The sequence below is a fragment of the Populus alba genome, chromosome 3 (genome assembly GCF_005239225.2).
Source record: "Populus alba chromosome 3, ASM523922v2, whole genome shotgun sequence".
Lineage (NCBI taxonomy): Eukaryota > Viridiplantae > Streptophyta > Magnoliopsida > Malpighiales > Salicaceae > Populus > Populus alba.
Genome location: NC_133286.1, coordinates 5,582,184 through 5,601,451, shown reverse-complemented (window position 1 = coordinate 5,601,451; position 19,268 = coordinate 5,582,184). Strand labels below are relative to the sequence as shown.

At 32.6% G+C, this 19,268-nt stretch overlaps 3 protein-coding genes across 10 annotated transcripts; 2 read left to right on the top strand and 1 right to left on the bottom strand.

Moving 5' to 3' along the window:
• Positions 1-629: 629 nt before the first annotated feature.
• LOC118030991 (PRA1 family protein F2) lies at positions 630-1,668 on the top strand. Of its 2 annotated transcripts, none has more exons than XM_035035269.2 (2): positions 630-1,383; positions 1,546-1,668. In XM_035035269.2, the coding sequence occupies exon 1, from the start codon at positions 790-792 to the stop codon at positions 1,378-1,380; it is 591 nt and encodes a 196-aa protein (XP_034891160.1). In that variant the 5' UTR covers positions 630-789; the 3' UTR covers positions 1,381-1,383; positions 1,546-1,668. The 2 variants fall into 2 exon arrangements, with proteins under 2 accessions (XP_034891160.1, XP_073264297.1); XM_073408196.1 differs by having other exon boundaries at positions 1,473-1,668.
• Positions 1,669-5,474: 3,806 nt separating this feature from the next.
• Positions 5,475-8,859, top strand: LOC118030990 (uncharacterized). Of its 2 annotated transcripts, none has more exons than XM_035035267.2 (10): positions 5,475-5,850; positions 5,924-5,986; positions 6,358-6,439; positions 6,521-6,595; positions 6,718-6,796; positions 6,936-6,978; positions 7,473-7,579; positions 7,722-7,791; positions 8,440-8,522; positions 8,627-8,859. In XM_035035267.2, the coding sequence occupies exons 1-10, from the start codon at positions 5,641-5,643 to the stop codon at positions 8,655-8,657; spliced, it is 843 nt and encodes a 280-aa protein (XP_034891158.1). In that variant the 5' UTR covers positions 5,475-5,640; the 3' UTR covers positions 8,658-8,859. The 2 variants fall into 2 exon arrangements, with proteins under 2 accessions (XP_034891158.1, XP_034891157.1); XM_035035266.2 differs by having other exon boundaries at positions 5,477-5,850; positions 7,470-7,579.
• A 3,301-nt stretch (positions 8,860-12,160) lies between these two features.
• Positions 12,161-18,415, bottom strand: LOC118030989 (inactive protein kinase SELMODRAFT_444075). Of its 6 annotated transcripts, none has more exons than XR_012169419.1 (11): positions 18,250-18,415; positions 16,862-17,834; positions 16,458-16,612; positions 16,275-16,369; positions 15,055-16,088; positions 14,737-14,897; positions 14,292-14,368; positions 14,068-14,215; positions 13,691-13,840; positions 12,998-13,277; positions 12,161-12,504 (listed from the first exon to the last, which is right to left on the bottom strand). XR_012169419.1 is itself a non-coding variant. In XM_073408179.1 (11 exons), the coding sequence occupies exons 3-11, from the start codon at positions 17,043-17,045 to the stop codon at positions 13,071-13,073; spliced, it is 2,211 nt and encodes a 736-aa protein (XP_073264280.1). In that variant the 5' UTR covers positions 17,046-17,137; positions 17,230-17,834; positions 18,250-18,415; the 3' UTR covers positions 12,510-13,070. The 6 variants fall into 6 exon arrangements, 3 of the variants coding, with proteins under 3 accessions (XP_073264280.1, XP_034891155.1, XP_034891152.1); XR_012169420.1 differs by having other exon boundaries at positions 12,161-12,286; XR_004684426.2 differs by having other exon boundaries at positions 12,161-12,238; positions 18,250-18,414.
• Positions 18,416-19,268: the final 853 nt, after the last annotated feature.

Sequence of the window (19,268 nt, the reverse complement as noted above, 5' to 3'; positions counted from 1 at the left end):
TTTTTATATTACATTCTTAAGATAAGATAGAAGGGGCATAAAAAGTCTTATTCCTCGAAATTCTTTATATTATTGAATAGATTATATTATATTAACATGATTGTTTTAAATTAAAATTTAGCAGTCATTGCTAAACTATATATTGACATGTATAATACAATTTTATTATATTGATATTAAATAAATAAATCTAAAAGGTCAGATAATTAAAAAAGATATTTCTGATGTTGTCTAGCATATTTTATTAAATTAATCTAATACACAAAATTAAAAAGTGTTTAAAAATATAGTAGTGATTATTTTTCAAAATATTTTTCACTTGAAAATATATTAAAATAATTTTTTTTATTTTTAAAAAATTATTTTTAACAACATAACATTAAAATTATTTGTAAAAACTAAAAAATATTAATTTAAAATAAAAAATAAAAAAAATTTAAAAATATATTTTCAAAACGAAGAATATCTTGTGATCACCGCTTTAAAGAAAAAATAATAATAATAATGGTTACCCTGCAAGCTCATTTAAAAAATATCCCTTTATCATTTAAAAAAAAATATTAAATCAAATAATAATTTTGTAGCTGTACTAGATCCAAATGGAATGAATCCAGTTGTCCATAAATATAATTTAATCTCTTACATTTCTTCTTCCTCTCTTCAACAACGTCACCCCCTCATCTCCCCAATTATCTCTCTTCAAAAGGATCACCAAAAGGTCAAACCTCACAAAGCAAAACCCAAGAACGTGACCCAAGGACCCCCTCCACCGGAATCTGGCCAGAAAAAATGGCAAACTACGGCACAATCCCGACCTCTTCCTCGCCGGGAACCTCCACGAAACTTGAATACATATCTCGTGCCAAAGAGCGCATAAAAGCTGGTCTGGGCACACGTCAGCCATGGAAAGTGATGTTCAACTTCCGGTCTTTCAACTTCCCTGGCAATCTATCAGAAGCGCTAAAAAGAGTTAGAACTAACATCGCCTACTTTACTATGAACTACGCGATGGTAGTGCTAATAATCTTGTTCTTGAGCTTGTTATGGCACCCTGTCTCTCTCATAGTATTTATTGTCATGGGAGTTGCGTGGGTGTTCTTGTACTTCTTGCGTGATGAGCCCCTTGTGGTTTTAGGCCACACTATTGATGATCGTGTGGTGATGATCGTGTTGGGGGTGTTGACCATCTTCTTCTTGTTGCTGACACATGTGACCTTGAATGTTCTGGTTTCACTCTTGGTTGGCGTGGTTCTGGTTTTGATTCATGGGGTTACAAGGAAGACTGATGATTTGTTCTTGGATGAAGCAGCTACTGGGCTGATGAGTGCTCCTCATGCTGCCGCTGCTGGTGCCGGCGCCGGCGCCGGACCTTCTTCTTGATTGGTGGGTGCTTTGTAATTGAGTTTCTTGATCTTAATTGTACCAATAAAAGATCAATTTTGTCCTGTTTGTTGATTTGATGCTCCTTCCAGATTGCTTAGGCATTTTTCTCCTCCTCCTTGTTTTGGTCTGTAATGAAGTTGCCGTCATTTATTTTGGAACCAGTGGATTCTTGATCCTTCCATCTGGCTTTTGAGTGGTGGGTGAAGGGAAAGGTGCGAAACCACATGGCAAGCTCACCATCATGTATGTCCATGGCAATAATTAAGACCATGTCCCTTTTGTTTTTGCGTGATTGCTGGGTAAAACGAAATGAAATTTTATTGATTTAAAATAATAAAAGCTATGGGTCCGAATATGAACAATATATAAATATCCAACTGTTTTTTTTTTATGAAATAATCGAGGGTCGAATTGCGGTCATGAGACGGAACAACCCTATTTTTTTATCACATAATTTATTTATTTTAAATTGATTATTTAATTGTGTGTTTATTTGAGATTCAACTTGATAGTATTTTTTTATTTTTTAAAATGCATAAATATAGAGGGATTCCCTGTTATTAAGAAAAATTTTAAAATTTATGAGGTGCATGATTTAAAATAATTAAAATTTAAGAGATTAAATTTAAAATGTAAAGCAATTATAGGGACTAGAATCATTAGATAGCAACAAAAAAATTGATGTATGTATTGCACATACCAGCGTGTTAAGAAAATTATCATATTCTAGCAATGTTTGTAACTTCCTCTGATGGTGCCACTTTTCTTGATGGAGTTTAATGTATCTTAACGGTTATTTTCTGGTGGTGCGAAGCATATATACGATTTAAGGTGTGTGGAATTTTATTTTATTTTTTTTTCCTCGCTTTTTTTTTTCTTTGATTTTCATGCAAATTTTTCACAAAATAGTTTGTGCCTTACCAATTTATTTTTTTTATTAAATTTGATTTATATTTTTTTTTTATTTATTTTTTTTATTTTTTAATTATTTTTTAATTCCATCTATTAATTTTATATTAATTAAAGATTGAGCTTTATAATTTTTTATTTCCGAGAATGGTGTTTATTTTTATTTTTAGTGAAAAAAAAAAAAAAACCGTAATTGGTGGCATTAAATTGCAGAATAGAGTAATAAAAAAAAAAAACTTTTAAAACTTCAAAGTTTATGACAGGGATTGACAGGATTTAATGATTTATATAAATGCTAACCCTAAGTTTGGAGAGAGAGATAAACCGGTGTGTTCTTTTAATTACAATTCATCTCTTGCAAAAAAAAAAAAAAAAAAAATAGGAGGTAGGTAAATTACGAGGTTGCTGTAGCTGAGGTCAAACTCGTGCGGGTACAGTTGATCTTCAAATGGAGACTAACTGCCATTCTAGTTTCTTTGCTTACGTCAGATGAATTTCTGTTTCCCATTCCAATCACAAAATCCTCTTGTAATAATAATAATAATAATAATAATAATAATAATACCCTACTAAACTAAAAACAACTTAGGAAGTTTTTTTTTTTTTTCAATTCATCCCTCTCTTTTTCTATTTTCTTTATTTTTTTTTTAATCTCATCTTTTTCTTTTAGCAATTTCATCCATAAACTCTTTAGCAATTCATTTGACTTGTCTTTAAACCAATTAAGTTTACTAAATCATATTAGGGTAACTTTCCATATAGTTTAATTTTAAACTCGAGTTAGATGAAAAATCAAATTAATATTTTTTTTTCTATAAACTTCTCTTTTTTTTCCAGTGTAATCCTTAAATTTTTTTTTTTTGCATATTGAACGGGTTGTCTTTAGATTTACATAGTCTATTGAATCACATTGAGCCAACTCCCACACGATTTAATTTTAAACTTGACCTAGACAAGAAGTTGGACATGAAGTTTTTGTTTTTTTTTATATTTCATCTTTTTTTTTTCAATTTCATTCTTTTTATTTTTTTTAACTGGTCAACCATATTGTCTTTAGATGAACCAAGTCGACTAGGCTAATTACCACCAATTTATTTTTAAACTCAAATCTTAATGTTAAATAGTTCTCTATGACATATATAATTTTAATTACATTAAAAAAAAAAAAATGATCTTTGTAAACTAGTACTACAAACTTAAAAAACTAGGGTATGACTCACCTACTTCACTAATGAGCAGTGAAAGAGGCCTTTTTTTTTTATCTAATTTTATCTTTCAACATTAAATTTATATTTAAAAAAATAGTTTTTTTTTAAATCCCCCCTTCAATATTTAGTTGATTTTGATTTGGTCTTTATAATTTATTTCGGTTTGCTTTCATAATTATTATTTTATCAAACAAACATCCTGACATTTGGTTTATGCTCAACTTGGATCGACCAAGTTTACTAGATCATATTGGAACAACTTTAACATAGTTTAATTTTAAACTCAAATTAGGCACAAAGTCAAGTTAATAAGTTTTTTTCCTATCAATTTCATTCTTTTTTTTCTTACCATCAACCAAGTTGCCTTTGGAGGATTCAAGTTGGCTAAGTCACACCGGGCCTAATTTTCACACGATTTAATTTTAATTTTAAACTCGAATTATGCAAGGAGTTAGATTGAAAGGTTTTAGAGTTGATCCATTAGACCAAGTTAATAACAATATCAAATAGTTATTTATAGCCTAGATATTTTTAGTTATGTTAAGAGAATAATTGATCTAACCTGCAATATATTGTGACCCTGTAAACTAGAACTATAAACTAGAAAAATTAGGGTATGATTCACTTTCTTCATTGATGAGCAGTGAAGGAGGTTTTTTTTTTTTTTCCTGATTTTATCATTTAACATTAAGATTATATTAAAAAAAAATATTGGTTTTTTATTTCAAATATCTTTCAATAATTAGTTGATTTTTAATTGGTCTTTATAATTTGTTTCGGTTTATGTTCTATGAGGTTATCGCAGTTTCAAATAAACATCATAATATTTAGTTTATGCTCAATTTTATGAGTGTTTATTTTTAATATTATATAATTAAATAAAAATATTTTTAAAAATAAAGTTATTAAACTTAGTAGAGTCCATGATTGGGTCATTGGTTTGGCGGGTTAAGCCACGAAGCACGACTCAATCTAACATGTTGTCGTCTCAACATTAAAAAAAGATGTCGCCTTGGAATTTTTAAAAAATCAAACCATATCTTTTTTTATCAATTATTCAAGTTATCTTTAAACTTACCAAGTCAACCAAATTATGTTGAAAAAACTCCTATACAATTTAATTTTAAATCTAGGCTAAGTAATGAGACAAATCGGTAGGTTTCAAAGTTGACCTATTGATATAAATTTAATAATAATATCAAATAATTTTCTAAGGCCTGGATTTTTTTTTTAAAGTTAAAAAAACATATCTAACCTATATCATAGCATGAACTAATAAAATAATAACAACAACAATAATTTACATAAATCCAAGGTAAACCTTGTAATTAACACTTATGCGATAGTGGTAGCATGCAATAAAAGCTAATTAGGCAGATAATATGCCTGGCTTCATAGGAATTTGTCTCATAAATGATTGAATGCTTTTAAAGACAAGCTTTTTCAAGCATTCAACTAAAATTAAAATTATTAAAGTAACAATTAAGTGTCCAATAAAACCTGGTTTGTTTTTGTATTTTAAAACTATTTTTAAAAAAAATATGAAAATTTTTTATTTTTTTATTTTAAATTAATATTTTTTTTGTTTTTTAGATCATTTTAATGCACTACTTTTAAAAATAATATTTTTTAAAAAAATATTATTTAATATATTTATAAATAAAAAACATTTTAAAAAATCAAATAAATTAAATAAAGCATGAGACGTGATTCTCAATTACTGATGTGGTCCAAACTAGGATTAATGATTTGTGACTATTAAATGTAAATTTTTTCATAAAAAAAAAAAAAAAAAAAAACCCATGAAATATGATTGTAAAAAGAAAACATGACAGATAATTATTAAGTCATTGTGATAAAACTTTAAAAAGCCATTAAAAGATGAAGAAATGGGAAGGGATCGAAGGTTATGAATTTGGATGAGAGGGCCTGATTGATAATTTCTAATATATCATATACATAACTGAAAAAAAAATAGAATGGGACCCAATTGAGAATTTGATGCATAGGTCGATTTGCAAGACTTCACTTCTCCAATCCCCTCCCTAAACCTCCACTCCTCTTCTCCCGTGCTCCTCCTCCGTCGTCTTTACCGCCACAAGTTGTGGTAACCAGCCATCAAGATTGAATAATAATAATAATGTCACATGGTCATCACCAGCCCTACGATCCATATTACCAGCTGCCGCCAGCAGCAGCAGCGCCAGGAGGAGAGTGGAACAGCGGGATAAACACTCTCTTCGTGTCGGGACTACCGGATGACGTGAAGGCGCGTGAAATTCATAACATCTTTCGGCGTCGCCCTGGCTTTGACTCTTGCCAGCTCAAGTACACCGGTCGCGGCAACCAGGTGAGGGTCAAATCTCAAATAGAAATGAATAATTCAAGATGGACAAGCTTGAATATGTTTGTTTACTTTGCAGGTTGTTGCTTTTGCTACCTTTTTCAATCACCAATCAGCCATTGCAGCTTTGCATTCTTTGAATGTGAGCCCTTTATTTCTCTGTTTTGTTTTTTTACAGAATTTATTCTTTCTATCTGCCGAAATACAATATTTTCCACTACTGATAAGTTGTTTCTTGAGCGGCGTTTCGATGATATTGGCAAATGAGAAGAGGGGAATTCTTTATGGTATATAGCTAGGCTGTTAAAACTAAATTATTGTAAACAAACAAGCATCTGGGGTTTCGGTTCTGATTTGTAATGGATGGTCGTGTTTAAGTTTTGTTCTAAAAGGATGTATGACAAAAATGGGCGCATTGTGAATATGTAAAGATGGTTATGGTGATGATAGTGTTTGAATCTCGGGAATCCACGCATGTTTGTAATGCCATCTTTCATTGTTGATCATGTTTAGGGAGTAAAATTTGATCCTCAAAGTGGATCCACTCTGCATATTGAACTTGCCAGATCAAACTCACGGAGGAAACGTAAACCAGGTACATGGTTGAACATTTACTTATTGAAATTACTGTTTCCAAAACGTGTTTGGTAGGCAATTGACCTTCTTTGTTATGCAGGTAGTGGAGCCTATGTTGTCATTGATAAACGAACCAGAAAGCCATCCGATGCTCATGAAACATCAAGTGATGATGGTAAGTACTGATATGCATGCCTAGTTGTGCATGTTTATTTGTTGTTCTACTATTTTTCATTTCAAAGAGTTGTATACATGGGATTTTGCCCTGATTCTGTTTGATTATCTTCCCATGTATAGGTGAAAGCGACCCTGAAGAAGATCCTGAAATGAACAATGCTGATACTGCCTACCAGGGTGATTCAGAAAATGCTAAGAGGTTAGAAAAGTGATTAAAAGTTATACTTGTTACTCAATTTAAAGTTTATTAATTCAAGATTCCTACTGACTAGATTACTGGTGCAAAATAATTCTTGAAGTTTTTCCAACTTTTTTGGTGCTTGTCTGCTTCTTTGCAGTGAGGCAGCAAGTGATCCTGATAATGCTGCAGTAGCAGTAAATGTAAGTAAACAGTGTTTCACCTTGTCCTTTGTAAGAGGGCTGATTCATGTGCGCAGGTGCTGATAACACTGCTTTATTTGTTTGCTTGTTTTGGGGGTTGTTGGTAGGGGATGGGGGTTAAATGAGCAGCGAACGACTTTAAATGACTGTTAGTGCATTAATGAAAAAATTTTTCTTGAAAGGTAGTTTTTTTACAGAATTGTTCCCTGGTTTTCCACCCTGTTTGTCGTGCTTATTGGTTTGCATGCCCTCACTTGAAATTGCTGTAGTTTTTAGCTAGTATTTTAAAAGTAAAACTTTCAGGAGATAGCGAGAATGTGGAGAAAGTTATGGACATGAAACTAAACTCACTCTGCTGGCATTTCACATATATCTCTGAATTTTGAATTAACTTTTCCTCTTTCATGAATCCCAACTGTTGATTACATAACCTTTCTCCGATGATTAGTCCATAGGCATGGAAATGCATTTGAATTAAATGGTTGGTTCAGGAGATAGGGGAGAGGACTGCAGAAGGAGGTGCCCGTCCTTGTTCCACTTTGTTTATTGCAAATCTAGGTCCAAATTGCACTGAAGATGAACTGAAGCAAGTTCTATCACAGTGAGTTCCAGTTTGCCTTATCGAAATAGAGACTCTTTAGTAATCTTTTCTGTACTCCAATTATGTTCTTATTGCTGTTGTCTTGATTATCTATTATATTATGAGTTTGGAAATGTGATGGCTTAAATTCTTTTGGTTCCAGATATCCTGGATTTCACGTGCTCAAAATTCGTGCAAAAGGTGGAATGCCAGTTGCCTTTGCTGATTTTGAGGTATTAATGCTACCAGTCAAAGAAATTGCTTGTGCTTTGGGCCTATGGCCTTTCCAAAAAAAAAAAAAAAACAGATAGTCCAGACATATCAATGAAAACATTTTCTTGATCCCTGGCCATCTCCTTAGTATGGATTGTGCTTCTAGTCACTTAGCTTTATGTAAGACTAAATTCAGTTTCACATTTTGCTGTTGATGCCTTCAATGCTCCTTCAGGCATCGGACACTGTCGTAAATGTTGTTTAAAAGGCAGCATCAGAGAAAATGCAACACAACTGTTGGTGTGAAGGGATTTGCTTTATCTTGGCAATGTATCTCACACAGCTGCAGTCACAATAAAACAAGCAAGCTGGATTATTGTTTTTCGCCTTTAAAATGATTACTCACTTGATAATCTTGGTTTGAGAAGTATACCTATTCAGCACTGCAGGATTCTTTGTATTGAAATGTTGTCACAATATGGATCTCTTCCTTCGTATCATGAGCAAAAAGATGGTCCATGTTGTTGATGAGTTCTTACTTTATGTTGTAAACTTAAATTCCCCTATCAAACTACATCTTATTAACATCTAGATTAGTAGCTGCAAAACTCGCTATTTAGGAAGACTAATTCTTCAACCTGTGATGTTCTTTTTTTATTTTCTGGCAGGAAATTGAACAAGCTACTAAAGTCATGGAGAATCTTCAAGACACCACTTTACCATCATCAGACAGAGGTGGCATGCATATAGAGTACTTATTCTCCACTCTTGTTTTGCTCTTTAAACATCAAATATTTCATCATCATAATGTATTTTTTCATCGTCATAATGTATTTTTGCACCGGAGCACTGCAGATATGCCAGGTCCAAAATGAGGAAGCCATAGCAGAGAACCCAATCACTCATCAGCTGACTACTGTTTGATTCTCTTGGGAGCTAGTGGTTCTATCTTCACTTAACAATATATTGCAAACCAGATTGGCCTTGTTTTTCTTAATATTGTAAAGTTCCTGATGATCCATAGAGTGCTTCCCTCGTTTGGTTGTGTTCCTTAATATGCTTTTGAGTGAATTTTCTTTAGTCGTTGATGTTGGGTTCTTAAATATTATACATGCAACGGAAATAATAAAACAAAATTATTCAAGAGTCTCTAGGATCTTGTTGGATAGATCTAGAGTGTGTTTGGTATTGTGGTAGCCTGTTGTGGTTGTGGTTTTAAAAAAAATTATTTTATAAAAAATAATTTTAGTTGAGGTTAGTTTAGAAAAATATATATTTGGTTAGAACTGTGATTGAAATTGAGGTTGAACAAAAAGTATATTTTAGTGTGTTTGGTTAAAGAATGTTTTTCAAATTAAGATTATAAATAATTAAAAAGAATATATATTAATATTGATGGTTTTTAATTTAAATATTGTAGATTTAAGTATAACTATTATATTATTAAATAAATAATATTTTATATCAAATATTTTTTATTGTTTCATTAACTTATCTATAATTTAATCACGTATGAAATTCATCTAATAAGGACTACAATTTTCATGGCTTTTGAGCATCCAACAAAATTAGGTAAAATATTATTAAAAATAAAATTAAAATTGCGATCAAATTCTACAAATATTATACGTCATTATGTGATCTACTTTAAATTTATTTAGTGTTATTGAATAATATTAAACAATATTTTTTCAAGTAAAATACAATTAAAAAATAATTTTTTTTTACCGGGTCGACGATCTAATACACAATAAAGACATTGTTTATGTAAACAACACAAAAAAATTAATTCAGTGGCACTATCAACTTCAATATTTTTTCTTTCATGTTTCAAATCTTTTTTTCACCACTGAAAGTTGGGAATATTCTTTAGAAGAAGCATCACTAAAGATCTCCTCAGCAGTCTAGAGCAACAAATCTTGGGTTGACTGGGAAGCAACATTTTTTTCACTGACACTCTCACCCTCATCCGTGCTCAATTCTCCCTCAACTTTTTAATTAGAACTATCCACCTCCATGTATGACAATCTCTTCAAATCAAAACGAGTTTCCCTACGTTGGCGAGCCTTAGCCCTTTTCTCCATATCCATCCATTTCTGTAAGTTGATATCTCTGCAAAATTCATCTAACTTCACTAGCAAATTTGCTTGATCTTTCAAGGCAACTAATGCAGTTGCTGCATCACTTTTCTTGAAGTGAATAGGCGGGGTGAATTAATTCACTATGCATAAACGCTAAGGAAAAAACAGATAAAATTTGCTTTCAGCAAACCGGCGTTTGAAACGTTAATTGTGGTGGGTCCTACGCATAGTAAATAACGTTTTTCATTTTACCAAACGATTTGTTTCTATGGTTCGCTTCAAACGCAGTAGCAACCATGGAAACAAACACACTTCTAAAGTTGTTTAAGGATTTATTACCTGAAAATCTGAACTTTTTTTACTTTGAATAATCCCTTAAAAGCTGTGTAAACCACATGTTGTCCAATTATTTAGCTTCCAATGATAATCTACATGAACCATCATTGAAAAATCTTCTAAATTTCTATTTATAAGAGAGGATTATTATGCTTAGAATGCTAGTTTTCTATTTTATAACATTTATGTAAATGTTTTTCTTCTAATAGACAACTACTAAAAAAAAATAAGATGAGTTTGTTGGCAAGCAAGTGGAGGCTTAAATAGATCATTTTGCTTAGCTTGGACTCGGAATCTTATTTGTTCCATGTTAGGTATTATTTAAAAAACGGTGCAAATTATGTTTGATAAAAATTAAAATTTTTTGTTTTGCTTAAATTTAATTTTGTTTTTTATGTTTCAGGTTATTTTGATGTGTTGATATTAAAAATAAATTTAAAATAAAAAAAATATTATTTTATTATATTTCTAAACAAAAAATATATTATAAAAAATAATTAATAATATACTTTCAAATCTTTTTTTACTCAAACTTGGTTGAGAATAATTTTCAAAACAAAAGCCTGTGATTAACGGTGATGTCTCAATTGTGTTTGGATATTGTAATTGTTGTTGTTGTTTGAAAAAAATTGTTTTATAAAAAGTATTTTTGGTTGAGGTTGATTTGGTATTTATGTATGTTTGGTTAAAACTGTAATTGAATTGAGGTTAAACAAAAAAGTAGTTTATATATTATTACATCATGAAATAAATAATACTTTATATAAAATATTTTTCATTGTTCCATTAAACTATCTACAATTCATCATGTATGAAATGCATCCGACAAGAATACAGTTTTTTTTTTGTTTCTTAAATGCGCAACAATATCAGGTAAAATATAATCAGGAATAAAATTGGGATTGTGATCAAAATTCTACAAATGTTATGTCATCAAACAATCTCTGTCTAATTTATGTAGTGTCATTGAATAATGTTAAATACTAGTTTTTCGAATAAAACACAATTAGAAAATAAAAAATAATTTTATTTTTTATTTTACTGGATTAACCTGATTCAATGTATTTTAAGCTTTGAATCGAAATAGTGAAGTTGGCTTACACTATTCACGTGAACAGTGTAGCATGCAATTGCAACTTCTTGTGTACTGTTCATAGAATTAATTAGCATGAACAATGGAGCAACAATTATTTGTTTTTTTTTCAACTGTGTTTGGGGCGCAAAAATATTATGGGACCCATGAATAATAAATTATGATTTTTTTTTACCAAACAAATTATATCTGAACCTTGTAAGAAACACTACCTAAGCTGATTCAAAGGTGAAGGTGCCAACGTTAACTTCTTGATTGCTATTCTTGTTGATATCTCTGTCCATTTTGAAAGGTCGTAAAATATTTTATTACTGCGTTTTAAATTTTATTTTTTGTTTAAAATTAAATTAATTTTTTTTAATCATTTCAATGTATTGATATTAAAAAATTTTAAAAAATAAAAAAATATATTATTTTAATATATTTTAAATAAAAAATATTTTAAAAAATAACCATTTCTAATTAACACCGAACACTCTGTTGCTATGTTGCTGCAGCTGCAAGTCAAGAGCTATAAAACAAGACAAGTTACCTATCATCCAGGGCAATACAGCTCTTGACGCATCCAATAATTTTGTTTTCTTTTTATGTATTTTAGAAAGGTTGCATCCTGTTCTGCTGCCCATGACATGTCAGAGTTAAGAAGAGACAATTCCAATTCAGGATAGAGTTCTCTGAAAATCATTGTCATCAACCAGAGAGGTTAGATAAGCGGTGACCATCTCTGCTCCTGTGGATAACAAAATGAAGAGCATGGGGATTGCCGTGTGTGCTCTGTGCATAAATCAAAGCATTAACAATGTTCTGAATCTTCAAGCCTCTGTCATTATCAGAATTAATGCTTCTGCATTTCCAAGAATTTGAAATTCAAAAAATGGCTGCCAAGGCAAGAAAAGATTTTCCTCTCACCCTCATTTAATGCTCTCATGTTTCTTGTTTGCTTGCTTTGGTTGGTTCCTGAGGTCAAGGCAAAATCCAAGATTAGTTTCATCTGCTTCCTCAAGCCTGTCATTATCAGAATCAATGCTTGGATTTACTGCATTTTCAAGAATTTGAAATTCAAAAAAACTTGCTGCCAAGATAAGAAAAGATTTTCCTTTCATCTCATTTAATGCTCTCATGTTTCATGTCTTTGAGGTCAAGACAAATATGAGATTAGTTACATCTGCTTCTCCATCCCTCAAAATTCTCAAAGTTTCAAAACTAGTCCAAGACAGGCAGACCTACAAGAGAGAGAGACAAGAGATTCTTCATTGCTTCAAGCATGGCGTATTCACTAGTGCTCATGCATCATTGCTATTTAATATCAATTCCTATCATTTACCAAATACAAAATATTACGAGAAATTTTATGATAGTATTCAAGAGTAAAAAACAGCATCCTATTGGTTACTTTTCTCGATCCATCTCAAAGAAATAAATACACAGAAAGAAAGAAAAGTTAGGTGAAGATATTCTTTTTTTCTAGGTCCTGAATTTAAATCTCTCTTTCCTCCGTGTATTTATCATTTCTTTAAAATGGATTTAGAAGAATAACTAATAGAATTCCACAAGTTACTCCATCCATCTCCATCATAAAATTTTCCAAACATTGCTTACCCTACTCCCTTTCCACTATACAAAGCAAAATGAAGATGGCTTTGAACAAAACACGAAAGGCCAAAAAAATAAAATACAAAATGCAAATGGACCAGCCACATATTTGGTACCCCTTACGTATATGTTGTTCATTACGGGTTAGCTCTTTACGAATCTAGGCAATGAAATCCTCCTGGCCTTGTCCCCTTCCCTAGAAAGTTGGCTTTAGGGTGTCAAAGGATAGCTTCCCACTGAATCCTTCCACTGCCTCATTTGTTGGTAGGGGACCACCACAATGTTGTGGTGGCTGCTGCTGCTGCTCTATGTAAATCCTTCCACTCCGGTTTCCCACGTCATACCCAGGTGTTGCCATGTAATTTGTGTCCACAAGCATGTCACCTTCTAGTATGCGGAGAACCTTCTCCCAAGTAACAAACAAATAAGCAAAAACATGGCCTAAGTTTACATGATAGTTATCCAAAACATCAAAATGCTGTGCGCATAAGCAAGTAAAGCATATCAAGATCTTTCCCATAATAAATTTAACAGACAAGAGCATGTTTCCATGATGAATTCCAACACAAAAGGTGAAATTTTCCAATAAAAAAAAGAGTAGAAAACAAAAAAAAAAATCCCATTTTCATAACTTCAATTGAAGTTCGTTCACATTTGTTTCTATACAGCTTTGATAACAGCGCAAACTTATCCTACTGTTCCGGAGTCCTAGGGCATACGGATTTCTAGAAGTATAAATGCATTAGGACTCGCTCATTCAGATTCATGTATTGTAAGGCAAAACTGAATATTTTTTAAATTGAAAGCTTTGTTTACCTGAGACATACGAGGCCTGGAATGAGGATCCCGTCGTATGCATAACGATGCTGCATGGAGCATGCAGTAGACCTCCTGCTCTGAATAGTGATTGCCAAGCTGCGGATCAATCAGTTCATCTATGGCAAATTCTTCCAATAGAGGACGTGCCTATCCAGAACAACATGCTTGAGAATTAGAATATAAGAAGAAAGAAGCTACAGAATGCAAGACGTATGGTTATTCCTAATTCTATTGGTAGTTTTTGTCACTTATCTCAACAATATTTTTGCATGATTACACTGAACACGGCCTAATGAAGCAAGAAAATACTAGCATAAATATTGTGGAACACAAAGCTAAAGCTAAGGATTGGCAAACTGATTCCTAAAGCATACCCATTCCGTGAGACACTGCTGGCCCTTTGGCCGGTTGAGGTCCACTGCTTTTCGGCCGGTAACAAGCTCAACCAAAACAACTCCAAAGGAATAAACATCAGCTTTTTCTGTGATTTGACCGCTTTGAGCATACTCTGGAGCCAAATACCTGCAGCAGAGAACATCTTATTCAATACTGCAATTGCATGTAGAAGGAAAAGGCAAAAAGCACCATCTGAAATTACCCAAATGTTCCAATCACTCTTGTTTCAACACCAGTTTCGCCATCAGGCTGCCACCTTGCTAGGCCAAAATCTCCAACCTAGCAATAAAAAGCTGAACTAAGGTCAATAAATTCAACAGGTTGGTAAGTGAAAATACATGTTTCATACACCATGAAACACAAGAAAAATATCTCCAGAAACATCTTCCAGGAAATTCTGACAAAGACAATACTACTATAAGCTTGTCAAGCTCCTCTTCATGGATGTACAGAAGTGATGCATGCATGAAAAACAAAATGAAGGTCTACAAGGGTTCTACTCTGGTTCTGTTATGAGATATTGGAAACAAGTTACTAGAAAACATAAGGTAAAAAGAAGAGGACTTAGAAGCAAATATGAAGCATTTGTGAGTAACATTTACATTTCTAAGTGTAATTTTGAAAAAGGAAACAACAAAATTCCATACCAGTGGTTCAAAATCATGGGTTATGAGAATATTGTTAGGCCGCATATCTCGATGGACAATGCAACCTACTCTGCATTCTTCATGAAGATAACGTAACCCTCGAGCAGCTCCTACTGCAATCTTTTGGCGTGCAGACCATTCTAATGGCTCCCTATGACGTCCTGAAGAATAAAGCTTTTAGTAAATTGCAACCAAAATTGGCATCAAATTAATGGTGCTTGTTTTAGCCAAACAAATGGCACATCATTAGGATCATATATAGTGTTTTTTTTCTGTTATACAGGAACCAAGCTCTTCGTGCAGGGATAAAAAAATTACCATAGAGATGAGAATCTAGTGACCCATTGCATATATATTCATAAACTAGCAACCTCCTTCTGTCCTCAATACAAAAGCCAATGAGCATAACAACATTTCGATGCTGAGCACAGCTAAGGACTTCCACCTCTGAGCAAAATTCAATATCCCCCTGTGAACTAGCCAATTTGTGTTGCTTGACAGCAACTGCCTGGCCATCTGGCAATACACCTCTGTGAACAGAACCAAACCCACCCTCTGCCAAGAAATTGGCTTGTGAAAATCCTCCAGTAGCAAGCTCCAACTCAGCATAGGTAAACCACCTTGGGGGCTTCCCAAATACAGGTGCCTTATGCTGGCATATTGAACACAAAGGAGGGGGGCCAAGAGGTGCATTTCTGGATAATGAGATTGCCTCTCTCATGTTTCCACTCAAGTCAAGATCGGTCCTGTAGTTTGACTTTCCAATTCCTGTTTGTTGATCAAGTTTTGAGAACTTCTCTAGCAAAGCTATAGTTGTTGATGTTTGAGCCAAGCTATTACTTCTCTGAGAGCCATCTTCTATGTGTCTTGAGGAATGAATGTGAGAACTAAGCAACTCTCCTACCCATGGTTCAAACCTTAAACTTGAAACTGAAGATAAATGTTCACTGTCTGTGTCCGAACTAGATTCATCAAGATCCCTATTTTCCACAATTACCAGTGGTTCCTCTTTCTTGAGCTCTCCATTTGTTTCTGAGATAAAAAATGGTGAAGTTCCTGGATCACTTGAGACTGATGAAGTCCCTGCCTCAGTCACAGTAAATGGTGTTCCAGCCTCTGGACTACTTGTTGGAGTAACCACCGGTCCTCGAATGGAGCCTGGAGAATCATTTTTATTTTTGGAATGCTTCTCAGATGCTTCATCTAGCTTGGAAGGTGATGAGCCCACAACTTCAGGTTCCTTTGATGATCCAACAAGATTCAAGCGGAGGACCTTTGCCTGGGACTTTTTCATAACCACTATGTTGCATTGCAGCTCTTCCATGCAGCGTTTTTCCTCGTGCCTCAGCTGTCTATAGAAGAAGCCCAGGTGTCAAATAATGAATCATAAGAATCTACATATATTCTGGATCAAGCAAAACAGTATTGAGAACTTGAATGAGGCAAGAATTTATTAATTCAAAATCTTAAAGTTATGGTTTAAAACTGACAAGGATAAAATATGAATAGTAAAAACCCAACAAAGATTGGAGAATTACTTGTCTATTACAACCCAGTTGGCTTGTGCCTTCTTGGCTTCTGCAGAGACTGCCCCACAAGGTGAGCCAGATACAATTTTTATCTTCACATTGATCTGTGAATGGAATCAGGATACAAAACATAGTATCAGCATAGGCATGAAGGAGTTTAACATCCATGAGAACTTCGACAGAGGCACTTACTTTGTTTGGATCATAAACATCATGAAGCTGAAGGATCATCTGGGAGCAGGAATCTGTAAGGTCAAACTTCTGATCTGAGGTTGCTCCCAGATGAGACTTCCGGTGACCATTGGCACAGTCACCAGCAAATCTTGGGAATCCCCATAATCTTCGGCCTGAAGAATTAGTGAAAAGGCAATCAGATTTACCATCAAATTAAGTTAAACCCCAAACTACTTTCTAAAAAAGGAAATGATAGAGCAGAATTAGATCGACATTGAGATCCTAAAGTAAAGAAATGATCGATTGTAACAGGAGCAAAATCATAATGAAATATCAAACTATAAAACATCCCAGGCAAAGTTTATTAACTAAGATTAGAAAGCCACAAGCATGAAGTTAAAGAAAGGAAATGAAAAATATACCTGGACTCTGTGAAGGGACAACCACCAGCAGAGTAATGCAATCTCCAGGTTGCACAACGTGAGTCAAAGCCCAGACCAAAGCAGTCTTGGGAATCTCCTTGGAGGCTTTAACTGCAACAACAACCTTCACAGCAACGTCTGAGCCGCCTTTCTCATGGTTCCCTCTCCTCTGCTCTCTACTCATCACTACCACCACAATTAATTTATCAAAAACCTCCACTTGTTCTCTTAACCAAAGTCCCCACTACAGTTATAGAGCCAGCAACAAAAGCATGACTACAAAACGCACCAAGACATTTCATGCATTATTACACTGTCCCATCAATGTTGGATTAAAAAGACAAGAACCACCGACAAAAAAACCATACCCCTCCCGTTATAGCAGCGGCAGACCACACCTTTGACAAGACCCTTTTCACTATTTAACACAAGCTCCTCTAGAATCAGTAACAAAAACCTATTTCACAGCCCTACAATTGTATTGACCTCTCCTTTGATTAATCGACAAATTGTAAACCCACCCACCCAAGAAAAGAAAACTCGTGAAGATCTAGACACCTTTTTGGCTCAAAATGCAAGAACCAGATTACACTAGCGGAAATTCGACAAAAGAAAAAAGTTGGTCTTGCAAAAACATTCATAGAAAGAGCATCCGCAAACACTATATGGGAAAATACAGCAAACACTAGAACTGGGCCTCACTGTCACTTAACGCTGCTAAAGCCTTCTTTTTCTGAGTCGTCAAATTAATGAGTCAAAGTACAGTGGTAAGAGAAATAGCTCCAAAAGATTCAAGTAACTTTTCTTGGATCCCAGATTGGTATGGAGTTTAAAAATAAAATAAAAAAATTGTTCCAGTTTCCAAAAATCGAGTTGACCATGATGGAATCTTCCACAAATTTGAACAGTCTTAAGCTGAAAAGCCACACCTTTTTCTTGAAATCAAACAAGCTCTACTCACATGGTCCTCTTCCTGCAAACTCAAGAAAAAAAAAAAAAAAGCAAAGATCAGCGTCAAAACATTTTACATTCATATCAAATTCCTCTTCCTGTTTCCGAAATTTAAACAAAAAGAATCAAGCTATAAAAATATATACAAAATTAAAAAGAAAAAAAAAAGGTATTAATAGATCCAAAACTTGTTATTTCTTTTGTTATATTAGAGAAAGCAACTAAATATCAGAGAAAACAAAATTTCGAAAAATTAATATAAAAAAATAAATAAAAAATAAAAAGAGGAGAGATGAAGCGGCAACAACCTTTGGAACGGGAAAAGAAAAATGCTTCTAACTTCTAAGGAAACAGCGGTTTTGTGCAGGAAAAAAAAAGAAAGAAAATTGTGGTTTCAAATGGAAAGAAAAACGAAGAAGAAAGAATCTTAAACTTACGAAGGGACCAATCTGCGGTCAAAGAAAAAAAAGAAAAAAGAAGGGGGGAAATCCTCTTCCGGATATTTAAATGCGTGCGTCGTGGTCTCTGTGTTTCTTTGTGTCTGAGAGAGTGTGTTTTTAAGTAAAGGGAAGGGAAGATTAAGGAAAAGAATTATTCTAATGAATATAAATAAATAACATTGAATTTGCATGGATGGGCCCTCCTTCGAATCATTTTTGTTGTTGGTGTTCTACCGCTCACAACTTGAGTTTTATCGTGGGATCTGCGTGTTGTTTTTGCTTGTTATAAAAGTTATTTTTAAAAGTATTTTTTTTATTTAAAAATATATTAAAATATTTTTTTTTATTTTTTAAATTTATTTTTGATAGTAATACATTAAAATAATCTAAAAAATATATAAAAATAAAATAAAAATAAAAAGAAATTTCTTTCTTTTTTACTATGTAGGGTAGGGTGTATATATTAATATGTATTTTTACTATGGTGCAAGATGATTTTTAAAAATATTTTTTATTTAAATTTATATTAAAATAATTTTTATTTTTTATATCAATACATCAAAATCATTACAAATAAAAAAAAATGCATTATTTTAGTATTTTTTTAAGATAAATATAATTTTAAAAAGCATATAAAAACAAAAATTATCACAATTCCAAATATGTTGGAAACTCCTTTATCAATTTTTATAATGCTAAACTCTAATATAATGTTTTATTTATTTTATACTTAATTAAAAGGTCAATATAGTAATGTCACGCCAATTGAGTTTGAAAAAACTCTATTTAGGGTCTTTTTGACATTATTTGTGGCTTATGTTTTAAAAACAATTTTTAAAAAAATACAAAACTTTATATTATATATATATTATTTAATTTAATAAATATAAAAATATATTATTAAATGAAATATAAAACTAATATTATGATAGATTTAGTTATGGTATTGAAATGGTAGCATTGATGGTGATATGAAAGTTGTGGTGGTGATTTTAGCAATATGATTTATATAATAT

What these genes read in the sequence shown, in the direction of transcription:
- LOC118030991 (XM_035035269.2), top strand. Translation starts at nt 790, where the DNA reads ATGGCAAACTACGGCACAATCCCGACCTCTTCCTCGCCGGGAACCTCC.
- LOC118030990 (XM_035035266.2), top strand. Translation starts at nt 5,641, where the DNA reads ATGTCACATGGTCATCACCAGCCCTACGATCCATATTACCAGCTGCCG. An exon ending in ACGGAGGAAACGTAAACCAG is followed by an intron (nt 6,440 to 6,520) that starts GTACATGGTTGA and finishes TTTGTTATGCAG; the next exon opens with GTAGTGGAGCCTATGTTGTC. An exon ending in TTGCCTTTGCTGATTTTGAG is followed by an intron (nt 7,792 to 8,439) that starts GTATTAATGCTA and finishes ATTTTCTGGCAG; the next exon opens with GAAATTGAACAAGCTACTAA.
- LOC118030989 (XM_073408179.1), bottom strand. Translation starts at nt 17,045, where the DNA reads ATGAGTAGAGAGCAGAGGAGAGGGAACCATGAGAAAGGCGGCTCAGAC. An exon ending in TGTCCCTTCACAGAGTCCAG is followed by an intron (nt 16,613 to 16,861) that starts GTATATTTTTCA and finishes CTAATTCTTCAG; the next exon opens with GCCGAAGATTATGGGGATTC. An exon ending in ACTAGATTCTCATCTCTATG is followed by an intron (nt 14,898 to 15,054) that starts GTAATTTTTTTA and finishes TTTATTCTTCAG; the next exon opens with GACGTCATAGGGAGCCATTA.